The sequence below is a fragment of the Saccopteryx bilineata genome, chromosome 7, assembly GCF_036850765.1.
Source record: "Saccopteryx bilineata isolate mSacBil1 chromosome 7, mSacBil1_pri_phased_curated, whole genome shotgun sequence".
NCBI lineage: Eukaryota > Metazoa > Chordata > Mammalia > Chiroptera > Emballonuridae > Saccopteryx > Saccopteryx bilineata.
The window spans coordinates 106,835,748-106,851,211 of NC_089496.1; the positions used below are offsets into that span (position 1 = coordinate 106,835,748).

Sequence of the window (15,464 nt, forward strand, 5' to 3'; positions counted from 1 at the left end):
GAGGTGGCCTATGTAAGAGACTCCGGTGTCTCTTACACAGCGGGGGCTCCACGTCTGGGATTTGGGAGGGCAGTCACTGATGACAGCATTCAGAGGTGCCCAGGACAGTCCTTTATGCAGAGACCTCGCAAGAACAGACAAGGAGAAGCTTCATAATCTTGATCACAGTTTCTTCTGGACATCACCCAGTTTCCTTGTTCTCACTCTTTGCTCCCCAAACTACTGGTCTGTGATTTGTTCTCTCAAGTGGACTAATGCTTGAGCCAAAGCAAATTTCTATTGTAAACGAATGCACTGACCTCCTGGCTTACCCAGGAGTATCTGGTGTGTATAGCGAGTGTAACTGGATTTCCTAGAACCGGGTCACCCCGGGGCGGGTTGAACTGGAAAAGGCTAACACTCCATGAAGGTGCTGCCATCCCTCATGAGGCTCTGCCTGAAACAGATGTTGCTACCCTCCCCTTGCCATCCAGCTCCGGCTCAGTAACAGGAACCCCCTGGGACAGGCAGGACGCTGGGCTTCCCTAACCTCCTCTGCCTTCACGGGAGAGAGATGCAAATATGCCGGGGAGGATGGTGGTTTTTGGTGAAGGGGAAATGGCTCCTGGGTGTCCTTGCTATGTGGTCAACACCCAGGAGTGACGGAGTTATTCTGTGTGAAGAGTTTAGTTAGGTCTTCTTCCTCCAGATCTGCTCACACGCATTCTGTCAAGCAAACATTTCCTGAGCACCTACTATGTACTAAGCATTGTTCTCGGTTCTGCGGGTGCAGCGGTGAGCAAAGCAGATGCCCACTCATGCCTCGTAGAGCCTGCATTGTAGTGGGAACAGACGGGGAAAAGAATGAAGTCGTCAGATATGTAGGAGGCCAGGAAGTGGCTAGGGAGTGCAGGGCAGGGGTGGTCAGGGAAGGCTGCAGATAGGAGGTGATATGTCCAAAAAAATATGAAGGGAAGGAGGGAAGGAACCTGGAGATTTCTGGAGGGGGGGGGGGAGAATTCTTCCAGGCAGAGGAAACAGCCAGTGCAAAGGCCCTGAGGCTGGGCTGTCGCTCAATGGAGCCTTGTAAACCATCGTGAGGGTCTCCAGCCTTCATCTGTCCTGTAGATGTTGTCTGTCCTATAAAAAGAGGGGTTGGCCTCCCTCGGGAATTCCCAACTCTGCCCACAGGCTGCCCTATAGGACTTGTGCAGGAGGTGGGGGAGCAAGAGGCTGGTGGGACACAAGGGGAAGATTGGGTTGAGCTGGCAGGGGACTCCCCCTACCATGAACAAGGGGGCCGCCACTGACCTGTTTTATATTTGGGGGCTTCCTGTGAATTTCAATTTAAGGAAAGAGTTCTGCTTCTTAAAAAAATTAAAAGCCATTCGAGGCCCCTGTCGGAGTTTCCTGCCTAGTGAAGGCCATGCCTCTAGGGCCGGGGTGAGTACTTTGTCCTACCTTCTGGAGTTTGCAAGAACAGCTGTCATCAGGACTATTTTTGCTGGGGAAGGTCCTTTAGAAATGGGGTCCGGGGGCAAAGTCTCGGAGCTTTAATGAGCTTCTTCTTCTCCCTGTTGCTCTTTCTATTAAAAAAATTAAATTTGGTAGGGTGACATTGGTTACTAAGATTATAGAGCTTTCAAGTGTACAATTCTATGACACATGACCTGTGTATTGCATTGCATGCCCACTGCCTGAGGTCAGATCTTCTGTCACCATGTGTGTGAAAGAGTCTCTGATCATGGGGTCTATAATCTTCAGACATCAGGGTGGTTAGCTCTTTCATGGACTGGCCTGAAATTTCTGGCAGATGGGTCCAAGGACCTGTGGTTGAAAATAACTGTTATAACTCACACAAAGGTCCTTGGGACAGGTGGGGCTCCTGGTGACGAAGGGCTCACACAGTGGGGGCAGGTGGCCCGTTGTCCACGGTGTTCTCCTTGCTCCAGTGAGGGCACTGGCTTCCCCACCGGGGACACATCCCCAGACAGTTTCAAAATGACAGGTCATTCCCCCGCTTCCTCCTTTCTGGTGTCTTCTGAACAAAGAGCTCACAAACCCTTGTTGTCTTAGGATCTTTTACTGCGAACCCCAGCGGGCAGGGACAAGATCCCCAGAATGACAAAAATGGGGAAGTCATGCCCTCGGGGACATCTCACTGTGTCCTCGGGAGGCTGTTCCTGATCTGAGCGGCTCCTGGCAGGACCGCGCCGTCCTCACACAGTCCTGGAGAGTCACCCGACCGCGTCCAGCCTTCCTGCTCTTGGTTGCAGAGGGCTCCTGTTTGTGTTTCCGGACTCAGTGCTGTGTCACCTTGTCTGAGAAACTGCCTCTGCTGTTGGGTTTGGATGCTTTTTTCTGTATGTCCCCATAGCAAGTTGCATCGACACCTACTGCCCCTGTTATAATTGTCACCATGCAGGTCTGTCTCTAAGACTGAGGAGTGGCTTCTGTGTTGGGGGGGGGGGACACTATTACCCTCTTCTCCCACACGGACGGTTAGCGTTCTCACCAGCACTTTCCTATGCTGTGCTCAAGTCAGACATTACTTATCTATCCCAGCTCTCTTTTTCTGATGACCCCATAATCACTCTCAGCCCAGCATCTAGGAATCAGTCATCATCCCCTATAAGAGGAATGCAACGTCCCACCTGCTCTTGGACATTCCTGGGTAGATAAAGATCTTGTCACCTGACATTTACCAACTGTTGGGCTGACAGCAGGAGACCAAAAGGCAATGAGCCCACCTGGAAATGTGCCCACTCTCATCGAGAGGAGAGGAGGGATTTGGGAACAATAGGAAGAGTTGTAGGGTTAAAAAAGAAATCCAAGGTTGCATGTATTTCATCTGCATGAAGCCACATGCAGATGTGCAGCCTGGTATCCTGACAGGCGGTTGATACGAAGCTTGGGTTCGTGGTATCCTTCCAGAATGAAGCACCAGGAGACTGAATTAACAGCTCATAGCAAGGAAGCCCAGGGGTCACCCAATAGCCTGTGTCTCAGGCCACTGCTCGTCCAGGCCAGGATAACAGAAGCCAGTCCTGCAAAGCCATACGCTTCTAACCAAGAGTTACCAACTGCTGAGAGTGTTCTGATAACAATAAGTGACAGGCAGCCTTCTTGGTAGATCGTGGGAGGTGGTGGGTAGGTCATTTTACCAAGTGCAGTGATCAAGACTGAGGTCTCAAAGGGAAAAGCGTTATCTATGTCCCAAAACCAAGGAGAGGGACAGTGTGCAAGGCCGGAGGGGGCCACGGCTGGTTTTACGGGCTTGCCTCACGCCACGCGAATGCCAGGAGCAAGATAGTAAACGCTGGGAGGCAGTTGCAGGTGGTTCAGTCTGAGGCCGCACGTCTCCCGGCTCCTGTGCTGTGGAGTCAGTGTGAGAGCCGGCACGTGGTGGCCCCAGCTCATAGGGGCGCCCGGGCTCCACGGACTCACCCCGCCTGCCTTCTACTCTGCCGCCCTGTCTGCATGAACGGTCAGGGGCCAACGAGAGAACGCCCTGCCAGGACGAGGCAGCCCGCAGAGATGCCTGTCCCCTTGGCACCGGGTCCTGCGTTTGTTTGCCGAGCAGCCCACATCCTGCTCGGCCCCAGACCGCGGGGCCGACTTCCCACAATTTCATTCAAATTCTCCAAGGTTAAAATCAAGCTTACAGTCCGGGAACCTTGGAGAGTCTTCGAGGCTCATCTAGAAGGAAGTTGGAACTCAGTTACGTCAGTGCCTCGGCAGTTGGGGGGTGGCCAGATTATTCATACGACAATCAATTTAACACACCTAAATTGTTCCCACAGATTATTTATTGACTGTTAGCAAAGTCCCTAGCTTCCTTCACACTGATTTATGGCAGCAATAGGAAGAGACTGCCCCCGGGGACACGCCTCCTCTCAGCTAGGAACCTATATATAGATCAAAGTAATTTTATTCAAACCGAGAAGAGCCCAGCAAAATGGGGATCTCCAGGGTCATCCTCGAAATGTGCCTTTTACTGGCTCAAGTTCTGTCTTCAGGTATTATATCAAATTACTATTTGTTACTATTTGTTCATTTCACTCCCAGACATCCAAATGGTGGCAAATTATGTCTGCTCGCTGGTGGGTGCCAGCCCTTCTATCTCGAGGGGGGACTTTTGTGTTGAGGGGAGGCAGTTCTTTGCTGAGAGCTGTCATTGCAAGTGTTGAAAAGGGATGGCTCTTTCTCGTTTTGCATCTAGCTGAGAAATACAATGGTTGTGATTGGAAGAGGCCAATCACCATGTCCATGTTTTCAGTGAGTCACTCAACTGAGGATGGCAACTGATTGATCTTACAGAGATCCCTGAAGTGAAGGGGAAGTGGATGCGCCCCTCGAAGAGGACCTGACTCTGCCATGAGTTTGTGTCATACGGAAACGGCCAAAGGGGACTGCCCTGTGAGCGCTCGCTCGTCACGTGACTTCTTTCTGCAGGCGTGTCTGGCACGGTGCTCTCTATTTGCTGAGCAGCACCGGGTCAAGTCGCTGAGCACGGGCGGACGAGGTCACGGAGACTCTGAGCTCGCGCCTGTCACTCACTGCTGTTGATAAGTGGCTGGAAACTTAGTAACTTGGCAGGGCTTTGTGTTCCCAGAGTATCAAGTAGTAAAATGTCCCTGAGGTCCCTGAGAGAGTCTTGGTCAAATCAGTGTGACCGTTGAATTGAATCGTGGTGTCATTTTACGGAGGTACGAAGCGAGCTGGGACTGGCCGGCCTTCCTGTCGTCTCTCCCTCTCTCTGTCTCTCGGTCTCTGTCTCTATCTCTGTTTCTCTCTCTCACCTGTTGGGCATCACTTCTCTCTCCTTCCTTCCTTCTTGTCTCTCTCTGCCCCTCCCTCCCTTCCTTCAGTCATTTCTTCCTTCCTTCTTTCTCTGTACCCCCTTCTCTCCCTTACATGTCTCTCTTTTGTTACATTCATGAATTTCAGGAGACAGGGCAAACATATCCTAATTTCCAGATAACTTCTAGAACTCTCCCTCCCTCCCCGAAGCTTCCAGGGGAAGCTCTAATGATGAAGGTTCATTGGGGAAATCACTTTCACGAACGCGGCACCCTCGGGGCCCTGGGGGTGGGGAGCGGGCAGCGGGCTCTTACTTCAGAAGCCTGGGGCAGGCCTGGGAATCTGCATGTTTGACCCTGCCCGGTGCTTCTGCTTCATGGAACCCACTTTGAGCACCATTGCTCTGAGAACTCTTCTAATGTGACCAGGACAGCTGGCTGGGCTGGTTGGTTGGTTACTCATTTTAAATATTTTAGGTTAAAACGTACAGATTCGCTTTGAGTCAAGGGCTGTCACTGCAGGTTCCTCCTCTAAGGGTGCCACACTGAGTGACCAGTCTGGTGGCTGAGCGGCCCCCAGGCTCCGGAGGACCTGGTCACGTGACAGGCCCAGCTGACCCTCCGAAGCGCGGCCGCTCCCTCGCTCCTATTAGCCAGTGGGTCGTGTTGAACACTTTTTTGTATGGAAGATCTCATTTGGCCTTTTTTCCTTTGTGTTTTCAGTAACACAAATAAGAGGATACATCTCAGAAACTCCAGGTGAAATGCATATGATTATTGGTAAATTTCAACTCTGGGACTGGGAGGTAGTGGGGGCCCAAGGCCACCCACACGGACAGACTCAGTTTTGGGGGACTGCGGCAGAGAACTCTGCTGGGTTTTAGATGTCAGACAAGAAGGACGTCCTCTGATGGGGTCCCCTTGGGCCTGCAGCCCTTCCTCTAAAGGAGCCTCCAGGCCAGCTCTGCCCAGCCACTCCTTTTTCCTGCCATCCCTGCCCCTGTCCCCGAGGCTGCCCCGCGGGGTGTCCAGCAGGGGGTACGGCCAGTCAGCAGAGAACCAGAGGCAGGTGGGGGCGGCAGCAGTTACCTGAAGCTCTCTGGATATGATCTCTTGTGTTTTCTCATCTTTTCCAATTTTTTTTCATAAGTCTTCAGGAAAAGTGACTACTTCTGCTTCTGTTGATGCTTTAAATGGTTATGTCTCACTATTTCTACATCTCATTATAGTCCTGAGTGTGCCCGCCTGTGCTGAAATACACTATTTGGACCAAATAGTTCAAATCTTATGAAAATCTAAAGCAGGAGGCAGAATAGTGAAATGGTTGAATGTCTGCCTTCGGTACAAATCCTGCCTTGTCACTTACTAGTTAGTTGGTCTTGGGTCACTGTCCTGAGCCTCAGTTTCCCCACAGGGCTGTTTTCCTGATGAGCTAAGGTAATATACATATACTTCTTGAACACGATCCGAAGTTCCTATGTTAGGAAATGCTCAAAATTGCCTGCCATGATTAAGATTTAAAAATTGGCATCCTGCTTGACCAGGTGGTGGTGCAGTGGATAGAGTGTCAGACTGGGACATGGAGGACCTAGGTTCAAAACCCCGAGTTTGCCAGCTTGAGTGCGGGCTCATCTAGTCTGAGCAAAACTCACCAGCTTGAGCCCTGGCCGGTTGGCTCAGCGGTAGAGCATCAGCCTAGTGTGCGGAGGACCCGGGGTTCGATTCCCGGCCAGGGCACACAGGAGAAGCGCCCATTTGCTTCTCCACCCCCCCTTCCTTTCTGTCTCTCTCTTCCCCTCCCGCAGCCAAGGCTCCATTGGAGCAAAAATGGCCCGGGCGCTGGGGTTGGCTCTGTGGCCTCTGCCTCAGGCGCTAGAGTGGCTCTGGTCGCAACATGGCGACACCCAGGATGGGCAGAGCATCGCCCCCTGGTGGGCAGAGTGTCGCCCCATGGTGGGCGTGCCGGGTGGATCCCGGTCGGGCGCATGCAGGAGTCTGTCTGACTGTCTCTCCCTGTTTCCAGCTTCAGAAAAATGCAAAAGAAAAAAAAATGAAAAAAAAACTAAAAAAAAAAACTCACCAGCTTGAGCCCAAGGTTGTTGGCTTGAACAGGAGGTCACTGGATTGGCTGTAGCCCCTGGGTCAAGGCACATATGAGAAAACAATCAATGAGCAACTAAGGTGCTTCAACAAAGAATTGATGCTTCTCATCTCTCTCCCTTCCTGTCTGTCTGTCCCTATCTGTCCCTCTCTCTGTCCCTCTATCTGTCTCTCTCTGTCTCTGTCACAAAAAAAAAACCCAAAACAAAAAAACCAGATCAGCATCCTTGGGTGTGTGTGTGAGGGGAGAAAAGATGTCACAGTGTGCAGCTTTGAGGGACAGGGATGTAGGCATTTGAGAAGCAATCTCATTGACACCCAGAGCATTGCTCTGCTTTCTGAGTGGGAGTACTCCCCTGCTGGGCACACGATAGCATTCCCACTGCGAGGGGGCAAGGGAGGGGTGTGCCCTGAGCACAACTACCTTTTCTTTATCTTTTTAAAGACTTTATTGATTTTACAGAGAGAGGAGAGAGAGGGTTGGGGAGTGAGAAGTACTGACTCATAGTTGCTTCTCTTTAGTTGTTCACTAATTGCTTCCCGTATGTGCCTTGACCGAGTGAGCACAGGGTTTCGAACCAGCGGCCTCAGCATTCCAGGCTGACGCTCCAGCCACTGAGACACCGTAGGTCAGGCACAACTATCTTTTCGTGATTGGACTTGAGAGGCGAGACCAGAGGCAGAAGTGAGATCTGAAAGTGACTCGACCACAAAGGCCCCTGAAAACACAAGGCTGGCCGAACTGCACTGAAGAGGCAGGGAAGGCTAGCTTGTTACATCCAAACACTACATACCACAGGCTCCTTGCCCTGCCTTTTCTGATCCTCAGTCACTGCGAAGGGCTCTGAGTCTCACACAGGTCTGACACCTTGTCCCTCCGGAGGGACAGACGGGGACACCTCTGCGCCTCGTGGTAACTGTGCCAGCTTGCACACTGCTTAACGCCGTCATCACATGCGGGGCCCCGGGGCCCTATTCCAGGAGTCTCAGGGTTTTGGTTTTCTTAGAGACAGAGTTAAAATTTCTCAGGGTATGGGTAAGAAGAACCAGGATATCTGACATCAACATGTGTACTTATTTAGGGGGCCCCTGCGTGGCTCTTCCCAGTGCTGACTCGACTCTCATTTCAGGGTGGGGGGTGGGGTTCAGCTGTCACCAGAATCCTTGACAACCAGTGTGAACTGCCTTCTCCTGTCCAGCCCTGCTTTCTGAGCACAGATAACATCCTGTGACTAGAAACGGTAGCGTTAGGGGGCCTGGCAAAGAGACACGGACTTTATTACTTATAAAATAATCCAACATTTCATATCCACCCCACTTGTTTTAAAATCTAACATTGCAAAACTCACATGTTTACCAAGAAGGCTGGCGGCACACAGATCCCAAAGTTGGACCACAGTGCCCCCTGGTGGGATTGTAAGGTAAGCTCAAACCAATGTCTGTGACGACTCTCCTTCTAAGGTGCATTTGGTTTCTTTCTAGATCAGTGGACCATCCAGACTACAGACTATGGTAAGATGTTATTTCTTTTTTTACTTGTACTTTTTGCATGTGACGAACCTCCTTTCTAAGAGGCATTTGGGCCTGATCAGGCAGTGGCGCAGTGGATAGAGTGTCGGACTGGGACTCAGAAGACCTAAGTTCGAGACCCCGAGGTTGCCAGCTTGAGCGCGGGGTCACTGGCTTGAGCATGGGATCATAGACATGACCCCATGGTCGCTGGCTTGAACCCAAAGGTCGTTGGCTTGAAGCCCAAGGTCGCTGGCTTGAGCCCAAGGTCACTGGCTTGAGCAAGGGGTTCACTCACTCTGCTGGAGACCCCTGGTCAAGGCACATATGAGAAAGCAATCAATGAACAACTAAGGCACCGCAATAAAGAATTGATGCTTCTCATCTCTTTCTCTCCCTTTCCTGTCTGTCTGTCTCTCTTTCTCTCTGTCTCTCTTGCTAAAAAATAAAAATAAAAACGATGCATTTGGTTTCTTTCTAGGTCAGTGGGTCACCCAGCCTATAGACTATGGTAAGATGTTATTTCTTTATCAACTTGTATTTTTTTTTGTATATGATGACTCTCCTTTCTAAGAGGCATTTGGTTTTCTTCTAGGTCAGCGGGCCTCCCAGCCTACAGACTATGGTAAGATGTTATTTCTTTTTCCACTTGTATTTTTTTTTGTATATGATGACCCTCCTTTCTAAGAGGCATTTGGTTTTCTTCTAGGTCAGTGGGCCTCCCAGCCTACAGACTATGGTAAGATGTTATTTGTTTTTTTACTCGTCTTTTTGGGTTTTGCTCACTGGCTGGGTCAGCCATTTCTGCCACAATGGCTATTGGCTAGTTGAGGCTGAGTACAGTCTTGGACAGTGCTACTGCCCACCCTGAAAGCTGAAACGCCCACTAGTGGGCGGTAGGGACTAGGTTGACCAGCACTGCAAAAGTGGGCGGTTTTTATAAAAAAGATTGACGACCCTTGCGTACAGCAACTGAGCCGCCGCCACCCGCCTCTAGCTGCCATCCTATTCCAATGGCTCCGGTAGCTGCCCCGACCACAAATATCCCACCAGCTCACACTCACCATTGAGAGGCCACACCCGGGACCCGCCTCCTGCTCTCCTTGCTCAATCAGTGCGGGTGACCTAGCGAATATGTCAGGCGGGAACAGGGTGCCTGAGGACCCCAGTCGAGCCCATCTTTGTGCTGGCCCATCAGGCCCCGGAGCCCCTCACGGGACACTTGAAAGATAGCTCGAGGCCCACTCTTGGAGAAATGCCACCTTGGACTTGATCCTAAGGAGAGTAGAGGACGTTGAGGCATTTTGAGCAGTGACTTGAACATATCAGTATCTTAATAAGGATACAACCTGGGACAGCCCGGGGGAGTCAGATGAATCCCATCAGCACAGGGATGAGCGCTGAGTGGGCAGTCCGTGTAGCCTGGTTGGATTAATGAAGGTGCGTGGCTTAGCGAATGGAGGGGAGTGGTCCAGGAGGTCAGCAGGGAAGCCGCTGGACGAGGCCAGGCTCAGGAGAAGAAGAAAAATCTGACCTAACCTAAATGGCGGTGGGGACGAAAGAAAAAAAATGACCTTGGTGATAAGTTGGGCATAAGAAGTGAGGGAAAGGAGGAATCAAAGAGGACAACCAGGTTTCTAGCGCAGCTGGTGCGGCGCTTGGAACCCCGATGGGTGAGAGTGAACTGGAGGAAAGACGTGGAGTTGGGCGTGGGTGGGGGCTGGTACGGCCAGGAGGGGCAGTTGGGCTGCCCAGCTGGGAGAGGTGGGTTTGGGTCCTCTCCCTGGAGTGCTGTGGTCAGGGGGTGAGGACAGGGCTGAGTTGGCAGCGGGGAGAGCAGTGATGTCAGGCCCCCAGTGAGGAGAGGAGTGGTGGGCTCAGGGGACCGAGCAGTGGTCAGGGTGCGGAGGCGGGCGCAGAGGCGGGGGCAGAGGGCAGGCTGGTGACAGCCGGCGGGCCGAGGGCTACGATGGTGGCTTCCCCTGTGTCCATGCAGCTTTGCCTGTGAGGGTGGTGAATGGAGGCGACCCGTGTCGGGGCCGGGTGGAGGTCCTGTACCAAGGCTACTGGGGCACCGTGTGCGACGACAGCTGGGACATCAATGATGCCAACGTGGTGTGCAGGCAGCTGGGCTGCGGCTGGGCGGTGTCGGCCCCGGGCGGGGCGCGCTTCGGTCAGGGCTCAGGGAACATTCTCCTGGGAGACGTGTACTGCTCCGGAAGTGAGTCCTACCTGTCGAGCTGCCCTCACAGTGGCTGGTACGACCACCAGTGTGGACACAGGGAAGACGCCGGAGTTGTGTGCTCAGGTAGGGTCACTCTGGGGACAGTGGCTCCTGCTGTCCCTTACATCAAGGTGCACAGACAGAACGCTTGGCTTTGCACTTTGCCTGTATCTTCTCTGAGTCTTGTCTTCATCGATGTTGGAGGGCGGGGATTGCTGTCCCCTTTCCCAGAGAAAGAAATGGAAGCTCAGAGAGGACCAGGGACTTGCCTAAAGTGCTAAGGCTGGGAGGTGGTGGCGGGGGTGGGCTTCAACCTCAGGCCCCTCCACAGCTGGCCGGTGCGGTCAGCCCAGGGCTCGTGAGCGGCATCTTGACCAGCCCTGACCTTGGACAGACGCTTCCTAGGTGGCCTTTCTCCTCCTTTACAAGGCGAGGGGGTGAGGGTGGGCTGCTACTCCTTAAAACTCACGTCTAGGCCAAAGTCAAACTAACTGAGGATTGACTAATATGTTCTTGCTGTTGAGGATTAAATGACCAGCACGAGATATTTACAGCCTCAGTGGACAAGAAAAATAATCCCTGACTCAGCCTAGCAAATGCTGGTGCTGGCAGGCAGCTTGCGCTCGGAGGGCTGGTGGCTGTTCAGGCACCAGGGGGTCCTTGAACCCAGAGACCTCTGAAAACTCTGGCCACCCTGTGTCCCCCATAAAGCAGCTTCCGCTCAATTACCATCTTTAGAGCAACCTCTGGTGTTTGCTGTGTGGACTGCTGTGGGAAAATGCCCCCACGCACAGGATGTGACCCTGAGAGTCCAACTGCCACATGAGAATGGCATCCCCAAGAGAGTATGACCCTCTAAGCCAGGGGTCCCCAAACTATGGCCTGCAGCTCCATGCGGCCCCCTGAGGCCATTTATTCGGCCCCACCGCACTTCTGGAAGGGGCACCTCTTTCATTGGTGGCACCGCAAAGCGCAGCGTTGCTTATGTACAGTACTACTGGTGATGCAGGACCCATGTGTCACAGCTCTGGAAGCGCGTCATAGCACTTGTTACAGCTAGCAGCGACAAATACGGAACCGGACATTGACCATCTCATTAGCCAAAAGCAGGCCCATAGTTCCCATTGAAATACTGATCAGTTTGTTGATTTAAATTTACTCGTTCTTTATTTTAAATATTGTATTTGTTCCAGTTTTGTTTTTTTACTTTAAAATAAGATATGTGCAGTGTGCATAGGGATTTGTTCATAGTTTTTTTTATAGTCTGGCCCTCCAACGGTCTGAGGGACAGTGAACTGGCCCCCTGTGTAAAAAGTTTGGGGACCCCTGCTCTAAGCAGTCACTTTGGCGTGGGTTTATTTCAGCATTTGAAGACCCATGCTGAGAAGCTGCCTTTCATTTTCTTGAGGCCATTTTCTCAGAGATATCTCAGTGATGGTAGGTATTTGGCATCTGAGGAAGGTTTTGAGCTATAGAAATAGACAGTTGGTATGGGAAGCCCAATCAAGTGATTTTGAGGATGGAGACTATGGAAGCACAGGAGGTGAGGGAAGGTGACAGGAGCACAGGATGTCCTTGGTGGTATCCTCAGCGAAGGGACAGAAAGAGAAGAATTCTGCTTCAAAAAAGAGAGAACCTGGTGTTTGAGCTGGGGGCAGGTTTCTGGACCTCAGTGTCCGTGCATGTCTACCCCTCCTCAGCTGAGGGCCACCATCGAATGATCTCTTCTTCCCTCCACTCTGTAGCTTCTTCATTTGTCACGCGGGAACCAGAGACAACATCTACAGAAGGTAACGTCTGTTACATGGGATCCTTGTGGGCTCATTACCCTTCTGAACCCTGACTCAGGAGAGATGCAAAAGGTGTAAGAGATGGGGGTGCTCAGCTCCCAAGGGGGCCCCCTGAACAAGACCTAAGGCCTGAATGGGCATCTATTCCACGGATTGTGTCCTAGAGCATAAGGAGAAATCAACCTGCACAGGAATCTCCAACAAGCTCCAAAGAGAAGCCTAGTGTTCTTTCTACAGGGCATCCTATTGTCCACTCTCAGTGCCCAATTTCCTGGGCCCCTCTGAAGCCTCCTGAGCCCTGGCCAGGCTGGGGTGCTGAGTTTCTGGCTGAAGGGCCTGGAGGGGCAGGAGCAAACCCATTGAGATGCGTTTTTGCCTGTGCCCTGTCCTGAGGCCATATCAAGACACCTTGGTTCCTTCTCAATATAGAAAGACCAAGGTCCTTCACGCCGCCCCTGGGGTGCATTCAGTGAGAGAGGTAGATGTTGCCATCATTGTAGCTTGAAGTGCTGGCAGCATGTCTTTGAGAAGGAAGGTCACTGCCCATTTTCCAGGGGAAACGACACTTGGACCAGAGAAGGACAGCCTCCTCAACAAGGTCCCTGTCTGAGACCCCGCAGGATCAGTTGAGAATCCTAATGCCACATGTCAGGCAATTCTGTTTCTCAGGTCTTATGTTGTCCTGTCCCCAAGGCCTGCAGCGTAAGGCCTGACTTTACCTTCTCTTTCTAATCCCTCTGACTGAGGACAAAGATGTCCCTGGAGCTGAGGATGAGACTGGCTTTATCCTGAGTTGACCAGCTCTCTTCCCAAGACTCTTAGTTGCAGCAGCTGTAAGAGAAGGACCTGTTGTCCTCTGTAATGATTTTCCCTCAGAATCCTGCTCTGCGTTAGGAATAGGAGCTGGGTCTGACCAACCCTTTGGTACGAGTAGTTCAGCCAGGAGTGCACATGAGGGGCTGGAAGAGTTTGGCTATCTGCCTGTGTCACAGGACTGCGGGTAGGAATGATCAATAGCTGGTAGGTCTTCCAGTTACAGTGGAACTGGAGGGCAGAATGGCCACACCTCTGGACCCCAAAAACTTCTTCTAGAAGCCCAGTAGACAAATGAAAAAAAAAAAAACAAAAAACGGAGTACCTCTGCTTGCAATGGGTTAAAAGCATCTCTTAGGTCGTCTTCTCTTCAAACCCTGAAACAAAGTAGGCTCTTGCTGGGGCATTAAATGAGCATCAGGGCTCCTTGAAAGCAATTTGAAAATAAAAAAGTTAAAGCCATACTTAATGGGGAAACATTAAAAGCATTTCCACTGAAGGAAAAAACAAAACAAGTATGTCTTTTTCAGCTGCCCCTCTACACATGCTATTTACCATTGTACTAAAGATACTAGCCTAAGCAGTTAGACAAGAGAACTGAATTAGAAGCACAAAGATGTGAAAGTTATTTTTGCATCTCTTTCCTGGAGTCCTGCATAGGTCACATTTGGTAAGGTCAAAAGCAGGCTCATTTGGTTGTTACAGAGATACCACCCTTTCCCCTCAAGAGCCTTTTAAAGTGAACATACTCAAGGGTCGATAGGTTTGCTACTTTTCTAACTTCACAGCTGAGGAAGCAGAGGGCTGCCCCTCCTCTGTTGAGGGCCAGCATCTCATGACCTTTTCTTCTCTTCACTCTGTAGCTTCTTCACTTTCCACGGAACCGCTGACAATATCTACACAAGGTAACGTTTGTTACGTGGGATCCCTGTGGACTCTTTACCCCTCTGAACCCTGACTCAGGAGAGGTGCAAAAGGTGTAAGAGATGGGAGTGCTCGGCTCCCAAGGGGGCCGTCTGAACAAGACCTAGGGCCTGAATGGGCATCTTTTCCATGGATTGTGTCCTTGAGCATAAGGAGGAATCAACCTGCACAGGCATCTTCAAGGAACTCCAAGGTGAAGCCTGGTGTCCTATCTACAAGGCATCCTATTGTCTACACTCAGTGCCCGCTCTCGTGGGCCCGACTGAAGCCTCCTGAGCCCTGGCCAGGCTGGGGTGCTGGGTTTCTGGCTGCAGGGCCTGGAGGGGCAGGAGCAAACCCACTGAGAAGCATCTTTGCCTGTGCCCTGTCCTGAGGCCATATCAGGACATGTCGGTTCCTTCTCAATATAGAAGGACCAAGGTCCTTTGTGTCTCCCCCTGGGGTGCTTTCAGTGAGAGAGCTGGAAGGTGAAGTCAATGTAGCCAGAGGTGCTGGCAGCCTGGGCTTTGGGAAGGAAGGTCACTGCCCTTTTTCCGGAAGAAATGACTCTAGGACCAGAAAAGGACAGCCTCCACAGCAAGGTCCCTGTCTGAGACCCAGCAGGATCAGTTGAGAATCCTCATGGCACATGTGTCAGGCATTTCTGTTTCTCAGGTCTTATGTTGTCCTGTCCCCAAGGCCTGCAGTGTAAGGCCTGACTTTACCTTCTCTTTCTAATTCCTCTGACTGAGGACAAAGTTGTCCCTAGAGCTGAGCATGAGACTGGCTTTATCCTGTGTTGACCAGGTCTCTTCCCAAGATTCCTAGTTGAAGCATCTTTATCAAAATAACCTGTTGTCCTCTGTAGTGATTTTCCATCAGAATCCTGCTGTGCGTTAGGAATAGCAGCTGGGCCTGACCAGCCTTTGGTACAACTAGTTCAGCCAAGAGTGCACATGAGGGGCTGGGAGAGTTTGGCTATCTGCCTGTGATGCAGGACTGCAGGTAGGAATGATCAATTGCTCATAGGTCCTCCAGTCAGGGTGGACCTTGGGAGGAGGCATGGAGGGTCACACTTCTAGACGCCACAGGGCACATCTAGGAGCCCAGTAGATAATTCAGACAAAGACTGTGCACTGGTTGCAGTGAGTTAACAGCAGATCTCAGATCATCTTCTCTCCAAGCCCCAGAACCAACGAGCAGCGGAGATCCTAGAAGCAATTTTAAAACCAGAGGCTTAAAGCCTTATTGAATGGGGAAACATTGGAAGCAATTTCACTGAAGTAAAAAACAAACAAACAAACATGCCCTTTAGTCGCCCCCAATAGATACTATTTACCATTG

The 15,464-nt window shown here is 51.4% G+C and overlaps 1 protein-coding gene across 11 annotated transcripts in view; it reads left to right on the top strand.

Annotated features, from left to right (window-relative positions):
- Positions 1-3,893: 3,893 nt before the first annotated feature.
- Positions 3,894-15,464, top strand: part of DMBT1 (deleted in malignant brain tumors 1) — a 55,810-nt gene continuing 44,239 nt past the window's right edge. For 5 of the 11 annotated variants that reach the window (XM_066240152.1, XM_066240157.1, XM_066240162.1 and 2 more), the window contains exons 1-8: positions 3,899-3,998; positions 8,364-8,393; positions 8,872-8,901; positions 8,986-9,015; positions 9,100-9,129; positions 10,387-10,698; positions 12,360-12,404; positions 14,081-14,122. In XM_066240152.1, the coding sequence (XP_066096249.1) occupies positions 3,938-3,998; positions 8,364-8,393; positions 8,872-8,901; positions 8,986-9,015; positions 9,100-9,129; positions 10,387-10,698; positions 12,360-12,404; positions 14,081-14,122 (580 nt within the window). In that variant the 5' untranslated portion in view covers positions 3,899-3,937. Of the gene's footprint in view, positions 3,999-8,363; positions 8,394-8,871; positions 8,902-8,985; positions 9,016-9,099; positions 9,130-10,386; positions 10,699-12,359; positions 12,405-14,080; positions 14,123-15,464 lie in introns of all 11 variants that reach the window. The other 6 variants (XM_066240161.1, XM_066240153.1, XM_066240159.1 and 3 more) reach the window with 2 other exon arrangements.